The 25,118-nt window shown below is 38.3% G+C and overlaps 1 protein-coding gene across 1 annotated transcript in view; it reads right to left on the bottom strand.

Moving 5' to 3' along the window:
* LOC107739079 (S phase cyclin A-associated protein in the endoplasmic reticulum-like) overlaps window positions 1–25,118 on the bottom strand; it is a 119,348-nt gene that overhangs the window by 43,994 nt on the left and 50,236 nt on the right. The window contains exons 21-23 of the mRNA XM_016551061.1: window positions 18,931–18,996; window positions 17,748–17,874; window positions 5,902–6,017 (exon numbers count right to left, since the gene is read on the bottom strand). Of these exons, the coding sequence (XP_016406547.1) occupies window positions 5,902–6,017; window positions 17,748–17,874; window positions 18,931–18,996 (309 nt within the window). The remainder of the gene's footprint in view (window positions 1–5,901; window positions 6,018–17,747; window positions 17,875–18,930; window positions 18,997–25,118) is intronic.

The raw sequence follows: 25,118 nt of genomic DNA, 5'->3' as shown, positions 1-25,118 counted from the left end.
GCCGCTATTAATGCCGTATGAATTAGTCAAACTGTGTATTTATGTGTAACTCACTCGCTTTCCTGATAAGCGTCACTTTAGAGAATTTATATCTTCCGCATTCTTTTGAACCTTTGCATTACAGTCCCGTCAAACAGACGCATGTGCCGTTCTGTGTTGTTGCATTGGAAATTAATCAATTTTCAAAATCTGAAGTACAAAAATGAAGCAAGTAAGCATCCATTCATTTTCCCGTCTTCTAGTTAAAAGCTGCCACTCTGATGACACAAATGTACCATTGTTCGGAACCAAAAAAAACAACAAAAACAAACAGTATGAACACAAACCAGCGGGGGCAGGGGTAGAGGGAGCAATCAAACTCTGGTTCGGACCAGGCAATCGTACCAAGTGTGAAAGCACCCTAAATTTCCATGCTACGTGGCCAAATAATGTCGATCATTATCCACTGGCTAATAAACTGCTAGATTCCACTTGCCAGTGTTTGAGTTAAAGGCTAACTATAAGTTTAACACAGATATTTCACTTGCCTTTACATATTTCTCTCTCTCCTTAAAAATTTTATTTCAGGTTTAGCTTTATCAAAATACACGAAATGTTGGCAACTAACTGAAATACGTTCAGGATTTTTTTTTTTTATCAATGTAGTATTTTTATATAATAACAATAAATGTGGCAAAGATAAATTATAAAGTATAGAGTCTCTATATATATATATATATATATATTAGTTTGCCAAGTAAATGGTGATTCTATTGCCAAAGTGTGCATTGAGGGTTGATTTAATGAACCCTTTTTCATCAAAATCTCATAATATTTAAAATTTAGTGAGCGGGTTAACATTCAGTTTGTTGCATGAGTTTCCTGGTCCGGCTCACTATCCTTGGTTTACTCATGCAAACAAAATGGCCTTCCTGCTCCAGACATCCGACCCCATTTCCTTCTTAGCTGTCGATTCCCTCCAAAACACTCAGCTCCAAGCCACAGGGTTGCACAGGGACATTAACAGAGCCTCACTGTGGAATTAGCCCATTAATGTAATGCTAACAAGATGGAATCCTTCTCCCATGTGGGTAATATTACAGCGGCATCTCCGTAGTTGTTCTTTTTTGTAAATCACTCAGCTTATCTGAAAGGAGGCGATCGATACGCAGCATTACAGTAAATAGATAAACTAGCGCTGCTGTAAGGGTTAGCGTCTGAGCCAACCATTATAGCGTGCAGATGAGGGGGAACGATTAGCACGTATTTGCTTGCACCGTGCTCTTCACAGACACCTGGTGCCATAGCAAAAGTCACTGCTGACTTGAATTCATGGAGACCGATTGTCTCCCAGCGAATTGTCTAAGCTTGCAATTTTAGTGGAAATTTAATCAATTATTTGCAAAACTGAAGTAGTCTGGTATTTAAGAGCATTTTTGCGGTTCTTTGTTCATGAAATTTCCCAGAACTTGCTAACAACGATGTGGATGCCACCTGGAGCTCCACTCACATCTTTGAGAAGCTGGTGGAAACATGTAGGAATAATCTGACCGCTTAAAGGTTATCACAGGTTCAGCACCATATGGCCTTAGGACACACAGACAGTGATAAGGGTAAAGATAGGCTGATTAAAGAAGGAGAAACACAATTTAGGACACCAAAAGAAAGTAGCAAAAAAAAAAAAAAATGCAATACTGACTGAAACCTGTTGTGTGCTACCATTGATCTGACCATATTTGGTATGTAGAACGTTTTTACTATATATCAATTTGAGAGATTACTTATTACTATTACTAAAATTACTATAAAAAAAACTTACTTTCCTCAAAAAGTAGTGCATGTATGTATATACATGGAAAATACTAAGCAGCACAACTATTTTCTTTTTGTATTTTAAATCTAAATATAATAATAATATTTTCATCTACATACATTGCTTGACATCGCTGTTTATTGCTGATATGTTATATTGAAGCATATTAAAGAAAATATCTAATACATATTAAATAATATGTTCATATAGTGAAAAACTGTTAGAAAATAGCATTGCTTAATTTAAAACACTGATACAATTATATTAAGCTAAAACATGCATATCAAGATATAACACTGAGACAGGTTAAAATAATATCTATATCACCTAGCCCTATTGGTGTACAGTTGAATTAAAAAATTTTTTTTATTATGACATATTATCTTTATATTCTTTGTTTATATTTCATTTATATCTAAAAAATTTGATAATAAGCAGCAGAACTATTTTCTTTATTTTGAATATCTAAATACATTATTATTATTTCTTCTTCTATCTAAATATAATATTCATAAGCATTGCTAAATATAATATTGTTTATTATATTTGGACATATTAAATAAAATATTAAAGGGGTCATGAACTGCATTTTTTATTATTTTGTACTGTCCACTTATAATGTTATCAAGATATTTACGATGATCAAAAAACATAATAATTTAGAAGTAATAGGCTGTTTTCTGTCCTGTTTGACCCCCTCTCATCAGAACGCTCTGTGAATTGAATATTCGTGGCAGATTGTAGACTCAGAAGTAAACGCCCACTGCTATGATTGGCTAACAGTTGTTTATGTTTGACAGCTACATCCTTCACAGATGGATGCTGCTGTCATTTAGGTTAAACATGCACAAATACTCAGTAATAACAAAGCAATAGTGACCACATTATAAAAACAGTTACTCACACTCGTGTGGTGCGGCATTACTGTCGGATCCAATATAGTCAGCACAGAAACATCGTTTAGTTTCAGTCTTTCTGAAAATCCTATATCGAATTGTGCCTTGTTTGTAAATGAATCCACAGTAAAATGAAGTGAAGAAAAAAAGACCAAGTTCTTACTGACACGGTCTGGATTTTCAATAAAAATAAAGTTCATCCACTCTTTCCTAATGTTGGGATCAGAAGGAAGGCGATGCAAAGACGCAACAAAAACACGTTTTTCCACAACTTGGCACTGAACAGCATCTTGTTGTCTTCGGAGCATCTTTATCGTTTGATTTCTTTGTAGACCTGCATTTGCCTCTCTCGTTATTTACAGTATTACGTCATAAAGTGGTTTTGAGTTCTGAAACTTACAGGATGTTTTTATAGTACAATGACCTCTTATATGTCAAAAGATCAAGGGAATTTTGGTTTCTCAGTTCATAACCGCTTTAAATACTCCTTGTGTTTACTTGGTGAAAAACTGCAGGAAAAATGCATTGATTACGTTAAAGTTTGGTTAAAAAAAGAGGGAGGGAGTAAGAGATAATTGAAAAATATGCATTAAGCAATAATGACATAAAGCAAATACATAAATATCAAGATGATATTTAGAAACATATCGAGACAGATTCAAATTATATCTATGTTGCCCAGCCCTACTGGTGTACAAATCTGAATTAGAAAATTATTTTGTATATAAAAGCATTAGCTTGCACTGACACCGCATGAGACATTAGAGAGTCAAAGACTTATTTACTGATCATTTGGATTTAAGGATAACCACTGTACTTGAGAGACTTTTCAACAAGTCAAGACAGGGCTGAACCTCTGTCATGAAAGTGAGGCTACTCTTTTATTCTCCGAAAACGACCACTTCAGCGTTTGATTGGACAGGACGTGGAAGAATGACAGAAATGCCTCAGAGATCTTTACCTCCTCCTGAGCGAGTCAAGTGGATCTTTCAAAACAAGAGAGGATAGCGGTAGATGTGTTTGCACAGCCTGACCCAACATGCCACACACACACACACACACACACAGGTTAAAGTAACAGTTCTCAAAAAATAAATAAAACTGTCATTATTTACTCACCCTCATGTTTTTCCAAACCCATATAAGTTTCTTTCTTCCATGGAACACAAAAGACGACATTTTTAAAACCATGTTGCTCAGTCTTTTCCATGGGGACTGGAGCTTTCAAACATCAAAAAGGATGCAAAAGAATCATAAAAGTAGTCCATATGCTTTCTATTCAAAGTATTTTGAAATATGATAACTTTACGTGACGAACAGACCAAAATGTAAATCCTAATTCACTAATAATTTCCCCCTCCAGCGAGTCAGTTGGCTGAATTTGAGAAATGGATCAGTCTGATTAGTGAACATATTATTCAGGTCTTATGAACTGGATCAACAGATTCATTCAAAAGATCTAAGAACAACTCTTTCATGAAGATCACAAAAATGACCTAAATTTGAGTAATTATATAAATTTGTGTCTGTTCTTTATGAAAAGTTATTGTACGCCTTTAGATTACTTGGAATATAGTGCAAGAGTCATATTATATACTTGTCTGATGCTTTTGTTTTATTTACTTATTTATTTTTTAAGCATAAAAGCTCCAGTCCCCATTCAATATAAATGTGTTTAACAGAGCAACTTGTTTGTTATTAAAGATTTCTCCTTTTGAGTTCCATTGAAGAAAGAAATTTGGGGTTGTAATGACATTAGCATGTAAATAATGACTGAATTTTAATTTTCATTCTTTGGGTGTATTAATCCTATAGTCGAATGCAATGCAGTTTCAACCTCTTCAAAAACTGAAGTTCATAAAAATTCATTATAATATTAAAGCCCACTTCAAATTTTCTGGAATTAATGACTGAACGACAAGGAGGCGCAGAGAACGAGAGTGAGAGTATGAGAGAGAAAAATCAATAAACACTAGATGGCCTGTAAAAGCATTATAAATATAAGTAGCATTTCTCCATTAAGGGAGATTTGGAAAACAGCAAATGCTAATGAGGAAGGCAAAGAGGCTATTGAAGTCCATTAGGAGCTCGCTCTAGTGAAAATAGCCGCTCTCTGAGGTTATCGACTGGCCAACACCACTAGTTCCAGACCCACCATTCAAACCCCATTTCCAAGTGACGGATAGGACAAATGTGCTTTCTGTGTACCAGCGAGGGGCCAAGGAAAGAGTGCAAAATGGATGATTCAAAAGCAATGCTTTTTATTTTCCAAACAAGGAACATTCTTATTCATTATAAATGTATTGTGATGCGGAGTACTGGAAGGAATGGAAATGATTTCACAGCTGAGCCGGAGTCACTTTGTGGGATTGGAAGAAGGCCACAAATTATGATCAGAAAAATGACAGTTTGTAAGCAAGAAAAAAAAAGTGGACAGTTCATGAAAGAATTTAACAAAAACTATTTAACAAGTCAGAGCTGTGGTCGAGCGGTTTCCTGATCCCAATCCTGCCAATTTCATCATCAGTTCCTGTCCTTTTTCTGACTATCACTATTACTGAAAGTGGCAAAAAGGATAAATACAAGATTTCTAAAGAAAAGACTGAGTATATTTGATTTAAGAAGGGACGCAACAACTATTTTAACATATGCCATAATAAATTATTCAAAATTAACTGCATATACATTATATCAATGTTTGCTGAGAAAAGCCTGAATATATGAAGATCATTTAAAACATTATATTACAGTGGCAGAAAAAAAAGCATCCAATGGACAATACAAAAAGTTGTGGACAGACTTTTTTGGCCATTGCATTGTGTTGTGTGATTTATAAGATGCCATATCATTATAAAAACAGTGAAATTGTTTAAAAAGTGTGTTTAACTACCAATGTTATTTATTTAATTTACTTGTTTTTAATGCCAGCAAGGCTAATTACAAAGTGAATAACAAAAGTCGTGCAATTAACAAAAAGCTGTATAACACATTTAAGATGAATACAAGACAAGAATTCTGAATTCTTCTTTCAGGTGATATTTTTTTCAATGCATTACCTAAATGACACCTTGAAATTACAAAAAAAGCCTTCTTATACTGTGATTTCATATAGTATACTTATTTCCATGGCATTCATCTCAATTACTAAAACTATTGGGGGGAAAAAAGTGCTATCATGTGAAGGTGAGCCTGCACGTTTATGTTGGTACTCACTTGTGAGGAATACGTGGGACTGCAGTGGGACTGGAGGCCGCGGTGACAACCTGTAGGATCTGTTCCAGAGCGGACAAACCCCCTCCTACCTGAAACGCTTCCTGATCTGCATTATTCTGAAAAAGAGAGATAGAGAAACGGTCAGAAACACGGAGAGGTGAGCAGACTCAAGTATCACATTGTTTTGGCACTGGAGGTATCCTCTCGTTACCCGCCTCCTGCTTTCTAGAGGGGAGCTGGAGTGAAATTTGAAAAAGTGATCCCCAAAGAATTCCTACTGAATCTCAAAAGTGCACAACCCCTCCCCTCAGACGCGCATATCTGCACACAAAGCAGGGGTGGTCTGGTTTGACAAAGAAGAGCTTAGGGAATACATACAGTCAAAATTCAGACTGGACAAGAAACATTTTACATCACAAATGAGTCAAACGTATGCATGGGTCAATAGCAAAGACTGTTGATAAGGAAAAAAAAAAGTTCTTAGAAATGTACTCTGCATTCTGATTTTGAAAAACTTATGCTATTTTTTAACAAGAGTTTAAATTTGATGACTCTAAAAATGTCATGTGGTGCAACCAAGTAAAAAGTAACAACATATTCCATGTGAGAAAACGCATTTGAATATGCACATTACTTATAAAAATGTATGCTGTTTTGAAGTTTTTATTTTTTTTTTACAATTATCATGAATTTATTCATAAATCACTGCTTTTAGAGAGTTACACCACATGACATTACACATTCTAAACAAACCTCGCCTTGTCATAAAAATGTCAAATTATCTGAAATTAAGAAACTTGTTGACCTTGACACAGTAATGAGGGTTTGCAGGGGTCCTCTTTATAATTCCTGTTTTTTCTGAATGGTGGTTACACCACATGACGTTGATTTGGCGAACAGTTTTTGCAAATATTAATAAGTTAAACACTATTATTTCTTTTTCTAAGAAATAATAATAAAAGATTATGCCAAGCTACTTAAGGATTTCTTAAGATTTTTTCTTCATTATGATATCAGTATAATTGCATCCCTCCCCATAAAAATTTCATATTAAAAAAATATTCAGTAACTGTGTGTATGAATAGCATTTAGCATATTTTCAAAACATTAATAGATACGACTAAAAAAATATGAGCGTCACGTCATTGACCAGCATGCATTTGAAGTTATTTCAGGATTTTCAAATTGTCAACGTTCAAATGCAACCTTCAGTCATTGGTTATCATAGATACCAGCCGTAAAACTGTTAAGAGGGAGGTCAACCAAACTGTGCCTGAAACTCATACGGAGCGAATGAGCGTCTTTGAGTAAGAGGAGACGTAAAAGTCATTTAACTGACATGCTTCTCAAATCAAACTGTTTACAGAGGTGACATTTTTACTCGTATCATAAAATTCTTTAAAGTTCAAAGTGGAACCCCTTTAAATGAGTCATACGGTTTGGCGTCCAAATTCCCCAGCTCCCTTACTTCGAGAAAAGGAAGTAAGTGCCTCAGAGGTTGGCGATGAGTTCGACCCCAGTGTTGCCACAAAACGACACATAAATCAACAACTCTAAATTTGAAAGTGACAGCAGTGGAGTCATTTATTTGCAGGACTGAAGAGCAAAGAAGAGAACAGAGAATGTTGCACCTACTCCATATAATGAGGTCAGATTCTCGCATGCTATGTGACGGCTCTCAAAGTCAGGCACTTCAAGATGTTTTTGTTCAGGGGATGGCGGGGGCTGCCAACAAGCCTGAACATATTGAGCAGCAAACAGAGGAAGCGCTTTGCAAAATTACATATAAGCTCCTCTCCTGTCAATCACAAGCGCCGCCAAAGACTCATTCCTGGAGATCCGGTGGCAATGAGAAGACTGAACCTCTGCCAGGGTTAAGAGATTGGAACAAGCTTGTTGTCAGATACACCAAAGGTGGAGCACGCTTGAACAGCGGCTGGGATTAAGAAAAGCTCACTGACAGCTAGGTGAAGACGACCATGGAGCCTCGCTGCCTACAGCGTGAGGATGAAACTAGGTCACAACAGTAAACCGAGTGGGTTCACAGCGCACCCATCAGTACAGCCCTGCTAAATGCTCCAGAGGCATGAGGGTTGGCCGCTCATGGTGGCCTATTTAAGAGGCATTTGGAGGGGTTAGCTGGGGCCTGTACAGTGATGGCGTGTGGAACTCAGTCCAGAGGGAGGTGTCTCACCTGGCCCTTTCTGGCTTATTGACAGATTATGAAGGAAGACACAAAGAGTTTAATGACATGCATACTTAGCAATCTAATTAATACAATATGGAAAGTAAGGAGAAAGGCCTTGATTGGGCAATAGCCAGAGCTGTAAATGCTCTATTCATTCTTTTTTAGAAACCTCGCACTTTTCTACTCAATTTTAAACGTTGTAAAATCTTTAACAAATTAAGTAGTCCACTACTGCACACGTGCCACAATATCGATACAAGGCCAGCTGTATCGATACTCGTATCGTCAAATCTCTGTGACGATACATCGTCGTATCGATATTTTGAACACAGCACTAGTAAAAAGTACTGAGAAACATATTTAAGTTAGTATGGGTAGTGTGTTAAGAGTCAAAGTACCAAAGCCTAGTTACTTGAGTAACTATTCCAAATATAAAAAGCAAACTTTTTTTTACATTTTGAAATTGACTGCTGAGATGCACATCATGATGACCTATAAAAAAGTACTTTAATAGTCTAAACAAAATCGTAAGGGGTGAAAAAAAGGACAAGTTTTGTTTCAGAACTGTAATTAAGTAAAAGTACAAGTATTCAGTTTCAATAGTACTCAAATTATATTTTAAATAATTTGCATTTGATGTATAGTAATGAAGCGCAATTAATCAAGTACTTTGCACCCCAGGCAACAAGTGGCAATATTAGACATAAAAAAATATCCTATTTCAAGCTATACACGTACATGAATGTCTTTCTGATTCTTTTAGATCTAGGCAAGAAACAACATGCTTGTATTTTATTAGACTGACCCTAAAGTAAACTGAAGCCTGTACAGCAATATTAAAGTAAATCTTCTATACGACATATACTGTTGTGCACTTCTGCTCACTGTTACCAAAAATGCAACTTTAACATGCTGCCAGGGGCTTCCCATTCTCAATAGTCATCTGGAATTGATATGGTTTTTCGGCAGGTCACGTCAGACGAGCAACCCAAATGTTTATTTATTTGCAACCAGCATGCCTCTACAACAGCAGGAATAATGTGTTAACATGCCAGTTGTATCTTAACATAACTAAGGTGGCACTGTGTTCCACTCGTGCGATTTTCTGGCAACAGAACAAAACATTTCAATGCCACTACAAACAATACATAAAAGTGAGTAAAATTTAAGAAAAAATTATGCCTACTGCTCTAAATACTCAAAGTGCTTAATGAATATAAAAACAACTGCTTGCGAGACTGTGTATCAAAATGCTAAAGTCAGTTTAAAAGCCGTATGTAACAGTTCAGCAGCAGCGTTAAACAAAGCTACTTGGCATGGCGTCTCCACTCTGAATTAATTTGTAAACTTGGTCACGATACTATGCAATCACATTAATCATCGGGGCAGACTGTAATATGACAAAACATCACATGGCATGCCATAAAAATGTGTTTGGAAGTGATGTAAAAAGCTGATACTAATCCTCAATTCTGCACAGAGTGCTGTTGGATTTGCCTGGTGTGCCGACCTCCTTCAACAAACACTCCACTGACACTATAATAGGATGAGAGCTTGCGTTTTTCTAATAGGGGACTCAAACAGAAGACCTGAAGACAGATCAGGTGGTTAGAGAGGAGGGAGGGTGCAGAGTAAATCTAAATTATACGGCTTGAGCAATCTTATCCAATTACTAACAAGGGTGGCCATTTTAGGCAAAGCTAATCAAAGGGCGAGGCAGCTGCGCTTCCCGCTGACTGGCCAGGACAAGGGTATGGGTGTGGGGTACACATTAAGTGGGAGGGAGGGCTGGATGTGCCTGCATGTTCACCTCCTACAAACCATTCTAATTAGCCAACATGAAATGTCAGGGGGAGGGGAACACTCCTGAAATGCTGCATCCCCCTTCTTGCAACAGATGGAGAACAAATGGCTGGGGCATTCACTGACGAAGAGGTTCACCAAGGTTCCGTCTTAGGCCCATCCATCTTTTGGCAAGTGGAGTGCTGATGTAAACATGCCCCCTCCAGTTACAGTGACAGCTCCAAATCTCAGAATGAATAAGAGTGCTGGCATGCAGATGAGGTACAACTCTGTGTTTTGTTCTCAAGAAGAAGTAAAGAAATACACAAAGAAGAATAAACACAGATCCCATTTAGTGAAGTGCTGACATTACGAGAAAGGAAAAGAGCTATAAACCACATCAAGAGCACTGTAGACAGTAAAGCAATAAGTTAGTTTTTACAAGGTTTAATAGCACACATTTAAGTACACGCTCAAAGATAATTTGCGGGAGCAAGAAACAATTTAGGAGTAAGTGTTCAGTTTTAGGATAACAATGGGAACCAACTGTTCATTGGAAACAAGTGAGGGTAATCAAAAGGAACCTTGGGAATTTTGAAGAGTGAATGTCAATTACAAACTGGAACCACAGTACATGCTATATAACCCAAAATCAGCAAGAAACACTGTGCATGCCAGAATCATAAACCTTTAACTCTGGAAAACACAAACTGCCAAGTTCATTCATGGAGTGCTTCTTTTAACCTCTGACCGAGAACATGGAAAGCTACACAAAATTATTAGTTAAAATATCAAGCTGATATCCAAAAATCAGCCACCCAAGGTTAATTCTTTCCAACATGGATTTCTGACTTTTCTAATAGCTGTCTTCATGCCCCTTCAAACACGCACCTGAGGGGAAACATGAATCCTCTACTCTCTTACAGTCACAAGCAACAGCCAAGTGGAACAAAAGAATTACTAGGCAATTAGGGTTTGAAAATTACCTTACTGACAGCACACGGTGAAGGAATGTAAAAACTATGTCCATGTTTTTTTTTTAAACTCACTAGCTAATTCCTGAAGATCGACCTGTCCCTCAGCAGCAGAGAGGCAACACCCAATCACCTCACACATCTTTATGAAGAGGCTTGTTGAAAAATGTAGTTCTTGTCATGCATTTCAATGATCCTAAAACCAAGAACTATGATTTGTTCTCTTGTCAATTGGTTTTGAGGTTGAAGACAAAAAATGAAACATGTAAGATTAGAAAATATACTTGAAGAATGTGTATTTGTTGTTTTAAATGTCACAAATGTTCATAAATTAACACAATAGACCAGAGATCGGGTGCACAAAATAATTGGACTAGTCTTACAAGTTAGTCGTTTAATTTTCTTCTTTAAGATTTTTTTTAAAAAGTTGGTTACCTAAAAACATATATTTTCTCATTTGAATCTGAAAAATAAGACTTATTACCCCTTGGCTAACTGCTAGTTGGTCTGACTAGTTCTAAAGACACAGTCATAACACAGAGGCTAATTTTATGCAACTGACCCCAGTGTTTTCCAAACCTAGATCCTCGAGTACCTTCAACACTTCACATTTTGAGGTTACCTTTATCTTACACATCTATTTCTTGTCTTGGAGTTTCTTCTAATGAGTTGAATTAAGTGTGTTTGATTAGGGAGACATCTAAAAGGTGCAGTATTGGGGGGTAGTCCAAGATTAGTGTTGGGAACCACTGCTATAGACAATCTGGCATTGAGCCAAACATATGGCAAGAGGTATAAAGATTGACCACCAATTGGACTGGATAGCAGACTTCACCTCTTGCTTAATAATCTTCAAGCAACACTGACATAGTCAATCACTGATGTTGTTCTTCACTCTCAACCAAGGCTTCCGCCAACATTTTCTGGATCCTTTTATCTACCCCAGGTCATCAAACATGGATTGAGGGCAAGTACAACGCTAGAAGGGCCCCTTGGCGCCTCTTTCCACAGCCTTGGGCCTCTTGATCAGGTACAGCTAGCCACCAGTTGGCCAGCAAGGGGAGCCAACCCCTGACAGCTGGCAAATGAAAATGTAAATACTGGCTGGCCCAGCAGGCCCAGAATGTTCCTGACAGTCCCTCAAGTGTCATAAAGGCAGTCGATCTCGACCTGTTCTTTATTTGAAAGCAGTGACAAACACTCCCTGGCAGAATGTAAATACGTGAGCTCATTCCACTAAGGTAAGAGAGCGCAGATCAGAGGAACTAGAAACTCTCCTGAATATTCCTGAACGACAAGAAGGGAAAAAAGGCTCTTCGATCAGCCAGTTCTCCCGGAGACAAACTGAAACCTGGTTTGACACAAAATAAACCATTAGAGGGCTCAGTGGGAGAGGCGGGCAAAGGTCGGAGACTGTGCCCAAGCAAAGTCAGCATGAGGAATGACGAGAGGGGGAGGCCGCACTGCTTGAGGGGCTAGAAGGGGCGCGGAGAGTCTGGTGTTGTTCGAGGAATTAGTGGAGAAAGTGGAGACCGAATCAGATATGGGTATGAGGAAAAAAAAACAAATCTGTAGGTGAGTCAGTGACATGAGAGATGCTTGTTAGGTCAAATAATCTAAACGCTCTTGACTTGAGGTGAGGCTGAGGGGGAAGGGGTCTACGCAGACTCCCAATGAAGGAGGAGAAGAGTATTTATTTGAATTTGTCCTGCGATTACAGGCGGAACTGCCTTGACAACCAGGATTCACAGACTTGCCCAGGTTTGGTGGCGTGCAGACCTTAGCTGGACACTGCAGGAACCGGTTTGGAGGAATCCACAGCTGTGACTGACAGTCTAAATGAAGTCCAGATACTGTACTCTTAAGCGAGAGTCTTATTCCCAAAAGGCTACAAGAAAGAGCCTGAGGAGCTGACATTTCCACAAGCACTTCACCGTTCCAGCAACTTACAAAAACAAAGACGCCGGGAGTTCTTTAAAGCAAGTTCTCTGTGGAAATCTCCAGAATGAGTTTGTGTAGGAGGCCTTGGGGACAGTACACAAGAAATGTACTCATGTTCTTGATAGAAGCTGTCATTCAGAGACACTTCTAAGGAGTACAGAGCCTAGAGAGGGTGATGAGATGACAAGGTCTGATCTGAGAAAATCTGTTGAAGGGAATGTGAAGCATGTTCATTATATTTTCTGTGTTAAATTACTTCAGACCTACCTTGCTAGATGCAAGGTATAATAAACATGTTGTTGAAAGAATATTCTGGGTTAATTTCAACTTAATGTCTACTGACTTCACTGGTGGCATCCCAGAATGCACTTCCATGACATCTGTATTGTAAATCAAGTTCAAAACAGTCACTTAAAGGTGACATATCATGAAAATCGGACTTTTCCAGGTTTTAAGTGCTATAATCAGGTCCCCGGTGCATCTACCAACCAAGGAAACTTGAAAAAGATTAACCCAGTAACTTTGTTTTGGTAAGCCTTTTTCTGCAAGCGTCTGAGAAAACGAGCGCGTCTGATTTCGCTCCCTTGGTGACGTGGCAAAGGGATCTCATTATAATATTACCGCCCCTTAATCTGCAAGTTTACACCCATGGCGCCATTATTGTTTTCTCGCAAGCGACAATGGTGTACTAGTTCTAATGCCATGGCGAAAGTTTGAGCAAAACATTCTAACTGTTCTGTCATTGGCTGCACAGACGAGCACAGAACACTATTTACAGTCCCAGCCTCAGAGGAGACAAGAGAGCAGTGGATTTATTGATTTATTTAATGTATATTGCTGCTGCCACACAGATTTCTGTCCGTGTGCTTCAGATGTGTGCGCTCAGAAAACCGTATAACAGAAGTTTAAACTCATATGGTTTAAAACGCATAATTTCAGCGTGATAAACATGATAATCAGAACCAAAACAGATGTTTTTAGCAGGTACGAGCTGTAATGGCGCAGCTCTATTCTGGAAAAGGGGGTGGTGAGCAGCAGCTCATTTGCATTTAAAGAGACAGGCCCGAAAAACAGCGGTGTTTCTGCATCCACTCAAAATAGGCATTTTCAAAATGATATAATAAATTATCTGTGGAGTATTTTGAGCTGAAACTTCACAGACACATTCTGGGGACACCAGAGACTTATATTACATATTGTAAAAAGGGGCATAATATGTCTCCTTTAAATGCCATCACCTAACTTCAAAACATTTAATCTTAAACAGTCTCATCACTTTGAAATATTTAATACAGTCACCATCATTCACCAGTGGACACTGTCATGGACATTTTGGGTTTATGACTGTTCGTTACATCCCCTTCACTCTACTCTAGCAGCTTATGAACTCCTCTCCTCCCCTCCCTCAGCCCTCCTTTTTGCACATTAGCTCAGCTTTACCACCCTCTTCTGTCTTTCTTACCTTTCTCCTCTCCCTCCAGAAAGACCATTAACAACCCACATCTCCTCCCACTGGTCAATACAGGCACACCATCAATGCACCATCCACCCACCCACAAACACGCACCCACCAAACCACACATCCCTTCATTTGATGAGTGTATTACAGAATGGCACCAAAATTAACCGTAAAAGTCCAGTTTCATTACCAAAATGTGACGTGTCACCAATCCATTTCTTCTTTATAGAGATGTATACTAGAGATGGGTCACAATGGTCGATCAAATACTGACTAGTTGATTAGTCAAAGCGACTAGTCTAAATTTTGTCCTAGGTTTTTTAGTGTTTGTTAACTTTAGTGGCAGTGCTTTAATTAGCATTCTGTTTTAACAGCATTAGCTGTTAGCCAGTTTACACCGCAATACATTCAGACCAAGAACAAAAACTATAAAGACAACTAAAACAATAACTATATTAGTGTCCACAGCAACACACGATACAATTTTGTTTATTATAAGCTTGAACTGCAGTTATGTCTTCTGCTGCTTTAAATGCTCATATGCTTTAAAGTTGGGTGGATTCTGATTGGCTGTCAACGTTTTTATCATTCATCAGCTAGATTCCTACGATTTCGTTCTTCTGTGGCGTTATCATTATAGTCGCGGTGTGGACTTCCCTGTTCTCTTAGAATTAGAATGATTGTTAAAACTTTAATTATAGTTAATCGCCCTTGGTGAGAATGGGCCTTTAGAAGAACATCTTTTACAGCTGTCACTCCTCATAGCTTTTTGAGTGTTCAGTTACACACACAGCGTTTTGAGCGTCCAAGTTTTAGCGTGTCTCAAATCTCCTGCATTGTTTTATTATATTGAGCTGCATTTAGTCATTTTTGGATGCAAAAACATGTCTTATGTAAACAACCCCTAAGGTTCAACTGGGGTCAGGTGAACCTGAAACCAGTCTAATTATACAGGGGTTCCAGTTAAGACTGATTAGTCAACTAGTCATTTAGGCAACCCACAAATGAGTTGCTTTGGAAAATGCGAATTGTCTGAGACAAACACTAAATGCAGGCATTCTACTCATTATGAGATAACTTTACGCAATGCTTTAGCAAACACTATGCCAATGGATTACAAGAATAAATTTGAAAAATTGTTAAATAATCAGTACCATAAGTAATTTTTGACATGAACAATTGAATTGATTTTCAGAACAGTTTATCTTTTAAAACATTATCAAAAACTTAAAAAGTCAACAGTTCTTTATAATTGCCGGATACAATCTCGCATCTCATGTTGAATTGTGGGATATTAGTAGAGCTCTGGAAGCACACTAAAAAAATGTGAGTGATAGCCAAAATGCATCTTCAAAAGCTTCCCTGCTTTATAACTTAAGCCGTTTGGATTATATTTACTTTTGAAAAACCAACATATTTTTGTATAAAAGCCACAATGCACAACAGTAGCCAGCCAAATGCTCAGAAACATGTTCGCCTGTTTGACAAACGGGGATCTCTGCCAATTAATAACATCTGCAGCAATGAAAACAAGCAGCTAACCTGGCCCTCATTACCAAATAACCAAGGGCAGAGAGTTGGGGATGGAAAGCGATACTCTGCATAGACTGTGAGACGGGGAGGACGGCAGCCAAAGCCGGCGGTTCAGGGGAGTCGGTGCTAGAGAGCAGCCTGGAGGCTTATCTTCAAGTCAAATCCCTTCACATACACACACACCACACACAAATACACATTCAATCCACATAGACTAGACATCAGACAAGCCACTGACATAAACTGGTCTGAACACTGTTCAGATGCTTACAGTCCCAGAAGAACCCTGGTGTGACTGTGTAGTAGTAAAGATGAACAGACAAAAAACAGACACCATATATCCATTCAGTCATTACTGGGATCTCCAGCTTTCCCCAGTCAAGAAATAGCACTGCACTCTGAAGTTCTGGAATCTTTTCAGGAATATTACTTTAGAGGGCATGTCACTCTAAAGCAGTGTTACTCATTGCGCGGCTCGCGAGCCTCATGCGGCTCGCCAAGCTTTACTTTGTGGCTCGCATGGCACTAAATAATACGATGATATGACTAGGGCTGCAACTAACGATTATTTTGATAATCGATTAGTTGGCCGATTGTTTTTCCGATTAATCGATTAATCGGATCTTCTTCTTTCTTTCTTTTTTGGACAAAAAACACTTCCACATTCTGCCCAATGTCCTTTAAACAAACGTGTCAACTGAATGCTATGAAAATAGTGCTTAACAATTTATTAGACACACATCATAATAAAGATAAAACACAAATATTTTAGGAATCTGTCAAAAAATTGTTTAAATCTAAAAATGTTATTGTCATTTATTGAGCAAATATCAAACTAAGTAGGCTAGTATTTATTCACATATTAACAAGAATGTCCTCCTATGCCTTCCATAACAGCTTGCATTCTTGCTGGCATTGCTTAGGTACTTTTTGACTGTAATTGGGTATCTGAGAAAAAAAAACACTATAAAGTGCTTGACTATTTTTTTTCTGCCTTTTTTCATAGATAACAGCAATAATTATATTATAGCATAGAAATAGTCAACTACTGTTACTAAAGAGCTTATGCACATTGGAGGACTTGCCAATACAGAAAGCTAAAAAATGATTATAATCACCAATACTGTTAGTTTAGAGCAGCAGTGGCACAAACCTTACATAAATTTGTTTTAAAAAAAATTGTTAAGCACTGTATTTGAATATATAGAACCCAGTGATGTTGTCTACACTGGATGCGGCGCGGCGCCATGCGATGTGACACGATCCCCATCAGTAAACTGATGCCTCGTTCTATTTATGACGAACTGTACTGACACTACGTTCAAATGATTTGCAACTGTCGCTTTGTCGCGTCAAGTGTAGACAGACTTTTAGCGCAGCAGGGCGCGGCACGACAACTGTCGCGTCCGGTGTAGACACGGTCAGACAGTGTCTGCTCTATTACAAATAATTTATATATAAAAAAAAAAATCTAAAACAGCTGCATTACAAGATGGAAATATAGACTAGAAAAGATATTTACACTTGCTCTGTCCTACGTCCATGACACTGACTCACTGCGGAGTTGCCAGTTTTAATCTTAACAGCTCTTAACGCCGAATGTGCACTTGGATGGTTAGATACATGATGGGCTAGTATAAAAAAATAAAATAACTTAAGGTCTTTACAGCATTAAGGTAATCCTGCTTTTTTTTTTAAATAATCTTGTCTCAGTTACAAATTTGACTGGTAAATGATAAAGAATGATAGCCCCTTTTTGTATTGCATTGCATTGCATATAACAGATTGATAAAAAGACATGTATGCTATTTATGACTGGATGTAACTTTTGATACTTCGCGGTAAAAGTGGCTCTCCGATTGACTTTGCCCTATCAGTGCGGCTCCCATGAAAAAAATAGTGAAGACCACTGCTCTAAAGGGACATCAGAGCAGACAAGAAAGACAGATCATGAGATAGATGTACAAACCTGCTTCTCCAGAATGCGGGAGATTTCTCCCAGGGTTCTGTCCAGGCCAGACACTTTGTTACTGGCCCACTGGCCACTGTCCTGCACCTGCTGCTGCTTTACTAGATCCTTCACCAGACGCTGAAGCCTGGAAGCAAAGACACACACACAACTGGATCAAAAACCTGGGTCAAAACATGTTTGGGTCACACCAACCCCCCCCAAAAATAAATATTTAAAACACCGTCTAATTTTAAATTTGCATTATTTTCACAATAATTTACCAGATTTCTGCTCCCTTATTCTTGCTACTGGATTGTGAAAACAAATGTTTAAATCATATGGTATTTATATAATTTTACCTGAATATATATATAACATTAAAATTATTGTAATAATTAATAATTAAAATATAATTTATATAAAAAATGTTATATCAAGAAATTTTATTGCATGTCACATATTTATGATATCAATTTAATACATAAAACATTACCTTTTTACACTATTTAAAATAAACAATCAGGAAAAAAGTGTTTTCCAATGTGCTGAACTTTCTTTCTGCAAAATACTATTTCTTTTTTTCTCCCATTGATTTTGATGTGAATTACCTTTTTTTTTACATTTTCAGTTTTCATTTGAATTTGAGTAACTTTGATACATGCTTTATTTTTTTATTTCTATTTAGCTTTATTTTTAATTTCAGTTGTAGTTTTAGTAATTCTTCAGCTTTCTTTCAATTAAATAAAAAAATATTTTTATTAGTTTTATTTAATAATAACAACACTTAACCTGCAAATTTCATCTAATCATATATCTTACTCTTGGTTATCTATAACCATACTCTTTTCAGAAATTTTCAGCATATATATTATGCTCTTTTCAGGGACTGCTGGAATGCCACACAGGTGTACTGTAGATGATTTCACGTTTTACTATCATTGTGCAAGAGCACAAAACCTGATCCACACAAAGCAAAATAGCAAGAATTATGGATTGTAATATGAGATCTGTGACAGCACCGCTTAGATATCAGTATTGCATTGCATTTAATGGGCAAAACAATAAAGGTTTGATTAAGGAAAGCCAAGCGCTGGCATAATTTCAGAAGCATGGATTTAAAAAGACATTATTAAAACATGAGTACTCAATAGAAGATCTCAGCTTGGCTATATGATCCTTAAAAGTGGAGCGGGGCGCTTACTTCGCCTTGTACGGAGAGTCGGGGGTCTGGGTCTTGGCTTCCATGCATGTCTCATACTCCTTAGCCCTGAAAAAGAAAGACAAACAAGTCTGTCAGAAAGAGATGGAAAGAGAGAGAAAGACAGACAGAGAGCAACAGAGGAGTCCGATGGCTGTCAGCCTGAAGACATGAGGAGATAAGACGACGTGCTGAACAAAGGAAAATGTCAAGAGGTCAAGCTGAGCCTCAAACTGTTTATTTAGTCTTTGGGCCGCACTAGCAGCAATCACAAACTAACAAGCATGAACGAGTCACAAACATCTAGTCTTCAGAGGGGTACCCCAGTAGAGGATGTTGTTTCACAGCAGGGAATACCAAACTCTCCAATAACCACACTATTCAAGTCCAGAAATCGAAATAAATAAGAGTGATTGGCTGATGGGTGTGAATTACTCCTAAATAACTCCTGAGTCACAGACCAAAAAAATGCATGCTGTCAGTCAGCTCTAGCACATTGGTGTGGTCCAACAAGCAAAATTCCTGACAATCACACATCCCATTCTGTCAGATAAGGATGATCGATCAGCTCCTGAAAAAAAACACTTGATGGATGGATGTTCAGGGGCTGATAAACTCGGACGTCTCTTTCCGGAAGACAATGTCAGAGAGCTGAGTGGTCACAAGTCTTGGTAATCTTGGTTTGAGTTGAAATCCAAGGTGATTTTGGTTTAACCTAAATGGTATAGGTATATGTAGATTTTAAAAAAAATTTCAGTCAACATATTTTAAAAAACTTTTTGGTCTTAAGAAAGCTCTATATATTTAGACTGGTTAGAAAACTATAACCTGTTATTAAAATTCTAATGTCTCCAGAAAAAAAAATAAAAAAATAATTCTACCTATTATGCATAATAACAAGAATGTTGTTCACAGCGAATCATTTTAAAGTCTGATCTGTAATTTTCTTTTAGTTGAAGTGGTAAACTGAGTTAAATTGATTAAATATAATGAATGACTAAATAATATTAAATAAAATGAATGAAAATGAATGAACGAACGAACGACTGAATAATAGAATAAATAACTAAATAATAGAATGAATGAATGAATAGCATGGATGGATGGACAATAAATAGACTGACTAAAACAGAATGAATGAATGAATGAATGACTAAAATAGAGTGAATGACTAAATAAACAGAATGAATGAATGAAAAACAGAATGAATGACTAAATAATAAACAGAATTAATGAATTAACAAATTAATAATAATAATAATAAAAAGAACATATGATTGAATGAATAGTGGAAATTAAATTTTTTTGGAAGATATTGGGTTGAGGTGGATACATTTCTAGTACTGATCTGTAGGAAGTGATAAATCACTCTATATATGTGTTCACTTGAATAGTGAGTAGTGAACAGGTGTCACAGAGGACAGGAGACTTTGGAGATTCCACTGGGCTATGTGATGAGACCTTAACCCTAACCCCTGACTATTAAGATACTTAACTATAAATTGACTATAAACACAATTACAGCTAAACTCTGCCTTCTTTTGGGAGACAGTAGCATAGCATGCGTTAAGAATTTTGAACAGTGATTCCCAAGTGCTGGCCGAGCCTCGAGCGGTGGTGCGCTCAGAGAAAGATTGTGAACCGTACCTGGCCTCGTCCTCATCCTCCAGATTACAATATTATTCTCTGACAGCTTTACGCCTGCACAGGTTAAACAGAGGGGCAATAGCCGGACCATCAATCTCCGAACACGGCAGGCCCCATTAAACGGGCCGGGCACCATAAATATTAGTAACCAGCTATAAGTGGGGGGGGGCAGCTACAAAGCTACAATGCAGAGCTAATCATCAATTCATCACGATGTGCCCCACTATTCACCTCCGCCCACGCTGGACGCAGACGGCCCCCTCCCCCAATCGACTGTAAAACCGTCAATGCCTTCCGACGGATAAAAAAAGAAAACAAATACAGTGTATCCGTTTTAAATGTGCTATGGGAGGCTCAGGCGTTCGGCACTCCCAATTACAGAGAACATTTGGTCGGGCAGCGGTGCAATATTTAATATTGGATTAGAGAGGCTCTCAATCAAATGTAAGACAATTTGACTGATGATGAATAAAAGGACGAGGAAAAGGGAGGGAAAATGTGACCTGTGGAACATATCCACCAAGAGGAATGAGGCAGGTTCCATCTATAAATTCAACAAACGTATATAAGGGGTTATATGTGGAATAAATATTGGATACATCCTGAGATTAAAAAGATTTACATGCACCTGATGGTAAATAAAGGTCTGCGGTAAGCAGGGTCCAAGTGTCTTAAAGTTGAAACTATCGGAGCTGCAGTCTAGCCATTGCCGCTCATGCTCGGACACATTGGTCCTGTTCCAAATGGAACACTTGATGTGGACTTGTCCTTTAATAGCCTTAACTTGAAAGTATCCCTGAAGTCCACAAGACTCTACAGTGTCCCATGTGTTTTATGATTCAGAAGGGTGCCCGCGAACATCCTTATTGTGACTGCTAGGTGTCCTTGATGTTGCCTTTGGCAGAGATCACACTCAATGCTGCATAAACTACTGAGTAGTCACCTGCTATTATGGCACCAACATTCAGACTCAAAAGAGGACGGCAAGAATGCTGCACTTGGTGACCTTGCATACTTGTGGCAGTGTGCATAGCACAAGAGCACAGGGTGTCCCCACTGAGAAAGTTTCTTGGTGAAAACCCATTGAGAAGATTTCTTGGAGCCCTTTGTTGGCAACTATACACCCTTGATGCACAGAGCCTGCAATTTACAGCAGACAACTACACAGCAGCCCAAGAATCACCACGGCACCAACATGACGACTCAAGAGGAACTTGCACATTTGTGGTCTTCACTGTACTGACTGTATTAGAGTGTCCCATTTGTCTGTTTATAGTGTAGAAGTGTACTCACAAGAGTGTCCTTTGTGGCGATATGCACCTTTTGCCCAAATCTGCACTAGAGGAGGACGGAAAGGGTCAAAAGGCCACACTTGACGTGAACTTGAAGAATTGTGGTCTTCACCACAACTGACCGTTCCATGGCATATCCCATTTGTCATGTTCCCTCTGTGAATTCACAATAGACAACTTTCCGGCAGTCTGTGTGGCATTATGTTACCAAAGGAGGAAGGACCGCAAGGGTTGAGGACTGTACTTCCGGGACAGAGCCACTGGTACTCCTCTGGCAAAAATAAACACAAAAAACAGGACTAAGGCCCCACAAACTTGGCCTAACCTGTGCTCAGGTTTACTGAAGCCCTCACTGCAAGATCATCCCGTGTTTCCTCGTAGCTCCTCCACTCCCTCCTTCTCTTCCCTACCTACCTCACTGACTCTCCTCTAGGGAACTTTTTTCAGTATATGCGAGTAAAACGATGGCCTCTGGGAGTGCAAAACAGGGGGTCTTTTGTGTGCCGCCCCTCTGAGGTAGACCAACACACAGAGCGCACTGTTCTCAATCCTGGGGAAAAGACAAGCGATGCAACCAGCCAAACATCATACACGAGAGAAAGGGCCATCTGAGAGAGAAGGAAAGAGTTAAGAGCGAGAGACTCTGAAAGTTTAAAGCCTACATCCAATGCTGACACGGGCGGACATGCTACTTTCATGGTAATTAAAACCACACATGTTTGCACATGAAGAACAAGCCATATATTTGAAGAATAAATCAGGGTCCAGCTAAGGAAATTAAACTGTCTTTTCCATGCCACGGCTGTGACGGGGACTGAGCGGGCTCAACAATGACACTGGGGGACAGGGCAACCTGGGAGGGCTGAGAAAAGCTCTCTAGCGTTTTACAAACGCCACACTGTGCTCCTATAAAACGGCTCATTTCCACCCTGTGGTGGAGTCGCCAACCTCAGCAACCCAGGGCTGTGGGCGGCCGTGATTTATGAGCGTGTAACGCCTGTTCTCTCCCTTTCATTCTTTCCTCCTCACCGTGTGAGTGTTGCAGGGCTCAGCACAGGAGTGACAGAGAACAGAGGAGGCTCATGTTGTCACTCTTCCAGCCAAAGCTCAGAGCTGTTTTCTGCCCTCGGAGCTACCTCTGTATTAATGAGCTCAGAAGCAGGGCAGACTGCCGGTCTCCACTCCACTGCAAGTTAAGAGACGGTTAGTAGACATCACATAGAGAAAGAGCAAGACAGAGCGCCTACAAATTACAATTACTGTAAAGCCACCACTAGGGATGTAGCAACCATTACAACTTACAATTATCAAGATTTGATTTTTGTATCACATTTTGTCGAAATTTCAGTATAACTTACAAAAGCCGAAATGTTATTACAAATTTACGAAAGCAGAAACTTCATTACAAGTGAAACAGAAATTGTTTAATATTGTAGGTTAATGAAATTTCAGGATTCATAAGTTATAAAATTTACTTTGTAGTCAATGTTGAAATTATGACAATTTACAAATATCGTAATGCACCAAGCAACAATTATTACAACTTACAAATGCAGAAACATACCAAACATACCAAAACTAAACAACACTAAAACTCTTGTGACTCTACATAGGACAAGCGGTTTGAAGAATGGATGAATCATTATGAACATAACTTATGAACAATTTCATCAAAACTTGAAATTTCAACTATCAAAAACAGAAATTACATAAAAATGTTGTACCTTGATGAAGTTGAATACAGTAATTATGTAAGGAATAATTGACGATGGGCCATTGAATTATTAGAAAATAATGCACACCTGAGGTGGTGATGTCGTTACACCTCGGGTGTGCATGATTTTCTAATAAGTCAACGCACTGAGTCAATTATTCCGCTTATACTATGGTTACCACACCTCAAATATTGTACAGATGATGTATTTCAAAACATTCATCAGATAATTGTCCTTAAAACACTCGTGTGTAGGATTAATTTCTTACGCGTCTCATCCCACGCTGCCGCTGCTACTTTCAAAACATCATTTTAGACCTAGTAACGGAGGTTTGAGCCGTTGATAGCAGACTAATGCTGTTAATAATGAAGTTGTCCACCATTTGTTTACTCTAGAGTCACATTTGATGAGATTTTCTGTGTTCACAGATGGGATTCTGGCTGTTTGGAAATGAAATCGGTTAGTGTGTGGTGTGCCGTCTTGGTCACATCACAGGACTTCACACTATAGGAACAAAACCATTAAATCAATGAGTTTTTATCATTATGTTTGTGGTCTCTCACATCTTGAAAATCTGATAAGGTTTATAAAAAACTTTTAGTGTGGGCCAGTCTTTAGAGGGTCAAAATTTCAGAAATTCTATGTACAAACTTGTAAAAATTTATATGATTATCCTCCATATTTGGAAAATAATCAACACCCATGAGTAAAGGCCCTTTCACACGGTACGCGGCAGTCGTGAGTGTCTAGTACATTCTCAATGGGAGACATGCGGAAAGCGGCAAAACGCGGGCGGTTTCGCTGGCGGCGCGGAGGCGGAGCGTATGCGGTGCTCGTGCACCCAAAATCCTGCCGCTTCCACGGGCAGGTGCCACCAAAGATACAAATATTTTATATTTTTGAGAGCGGCAGCGGCAGCCGCGTTGGTTTCAACCAATCAGTGAACATTTAACTGAACTGCCTATTGGAAAAATAGAGGAGAAGATTGTTTTAAGTATAATAGATTTCCCAGAACTGTATGACCCATCTAAAATCACATACAGAGACATAAATAAAATTATATTTCATTCAATCGTAACCTCACAGGTATGCTCTTTAGGCAAATCAACAAAAACGAAAAAAAAAAAGAGGTAAATAATGACAATTAAGGTCACGTAGGCCTGTACATTATTATTTAATGTACACATGAGTGGGGTCAAGTTAAACATTTTAGTTTGAATTTTATTTTATACTGTGCATTGTTGCAATGTGCTAAATAAATATTTGCATAATTTGTAATTGATTTATTCTTTGAAACTTTAATATTAATTTATGCAATTGCAATGCCTTGATTTTAGTAAAGTTAGTACACAGTCATAGCCATAAATGCAATGGTACTAATAATTGGCATAATTTCTTTCGGTGTTTCGGTTTTCGGCCTTGGTTTCCTCTTTTTCGGTTTTCGGTTCCGGCCAAGAATTTTCATTTCGGTGCATCCCTAATAAATACAAATAAAAATAACTGTTTTCTATTTTAATATATTTGAGAGAATTAATAT

This window comes from Sinocyclocheilus rhinocerous, unplaced genomic scaffold (assembly GCF_001515625.1).
Source record: "Sinocyclocheilus rhinocerous isolate Xijiao unplaced genomic scaffold, SAMN03320098_v1.1 scaffold675, whole genome shotgun sequence".
Classification (NCBI taxonomy): Eukaryota; Metazoa; Chordata; class Actinopteri; order Cypriniformes; family Cyprinidae; genus Sinocyclocheilus; species Sinocyclocheilus rhinocerous.
Note: the sequence above shows the minus strand (reverse complement) of the source record. Positions and strands in the feature narration are given on the sequence as shown.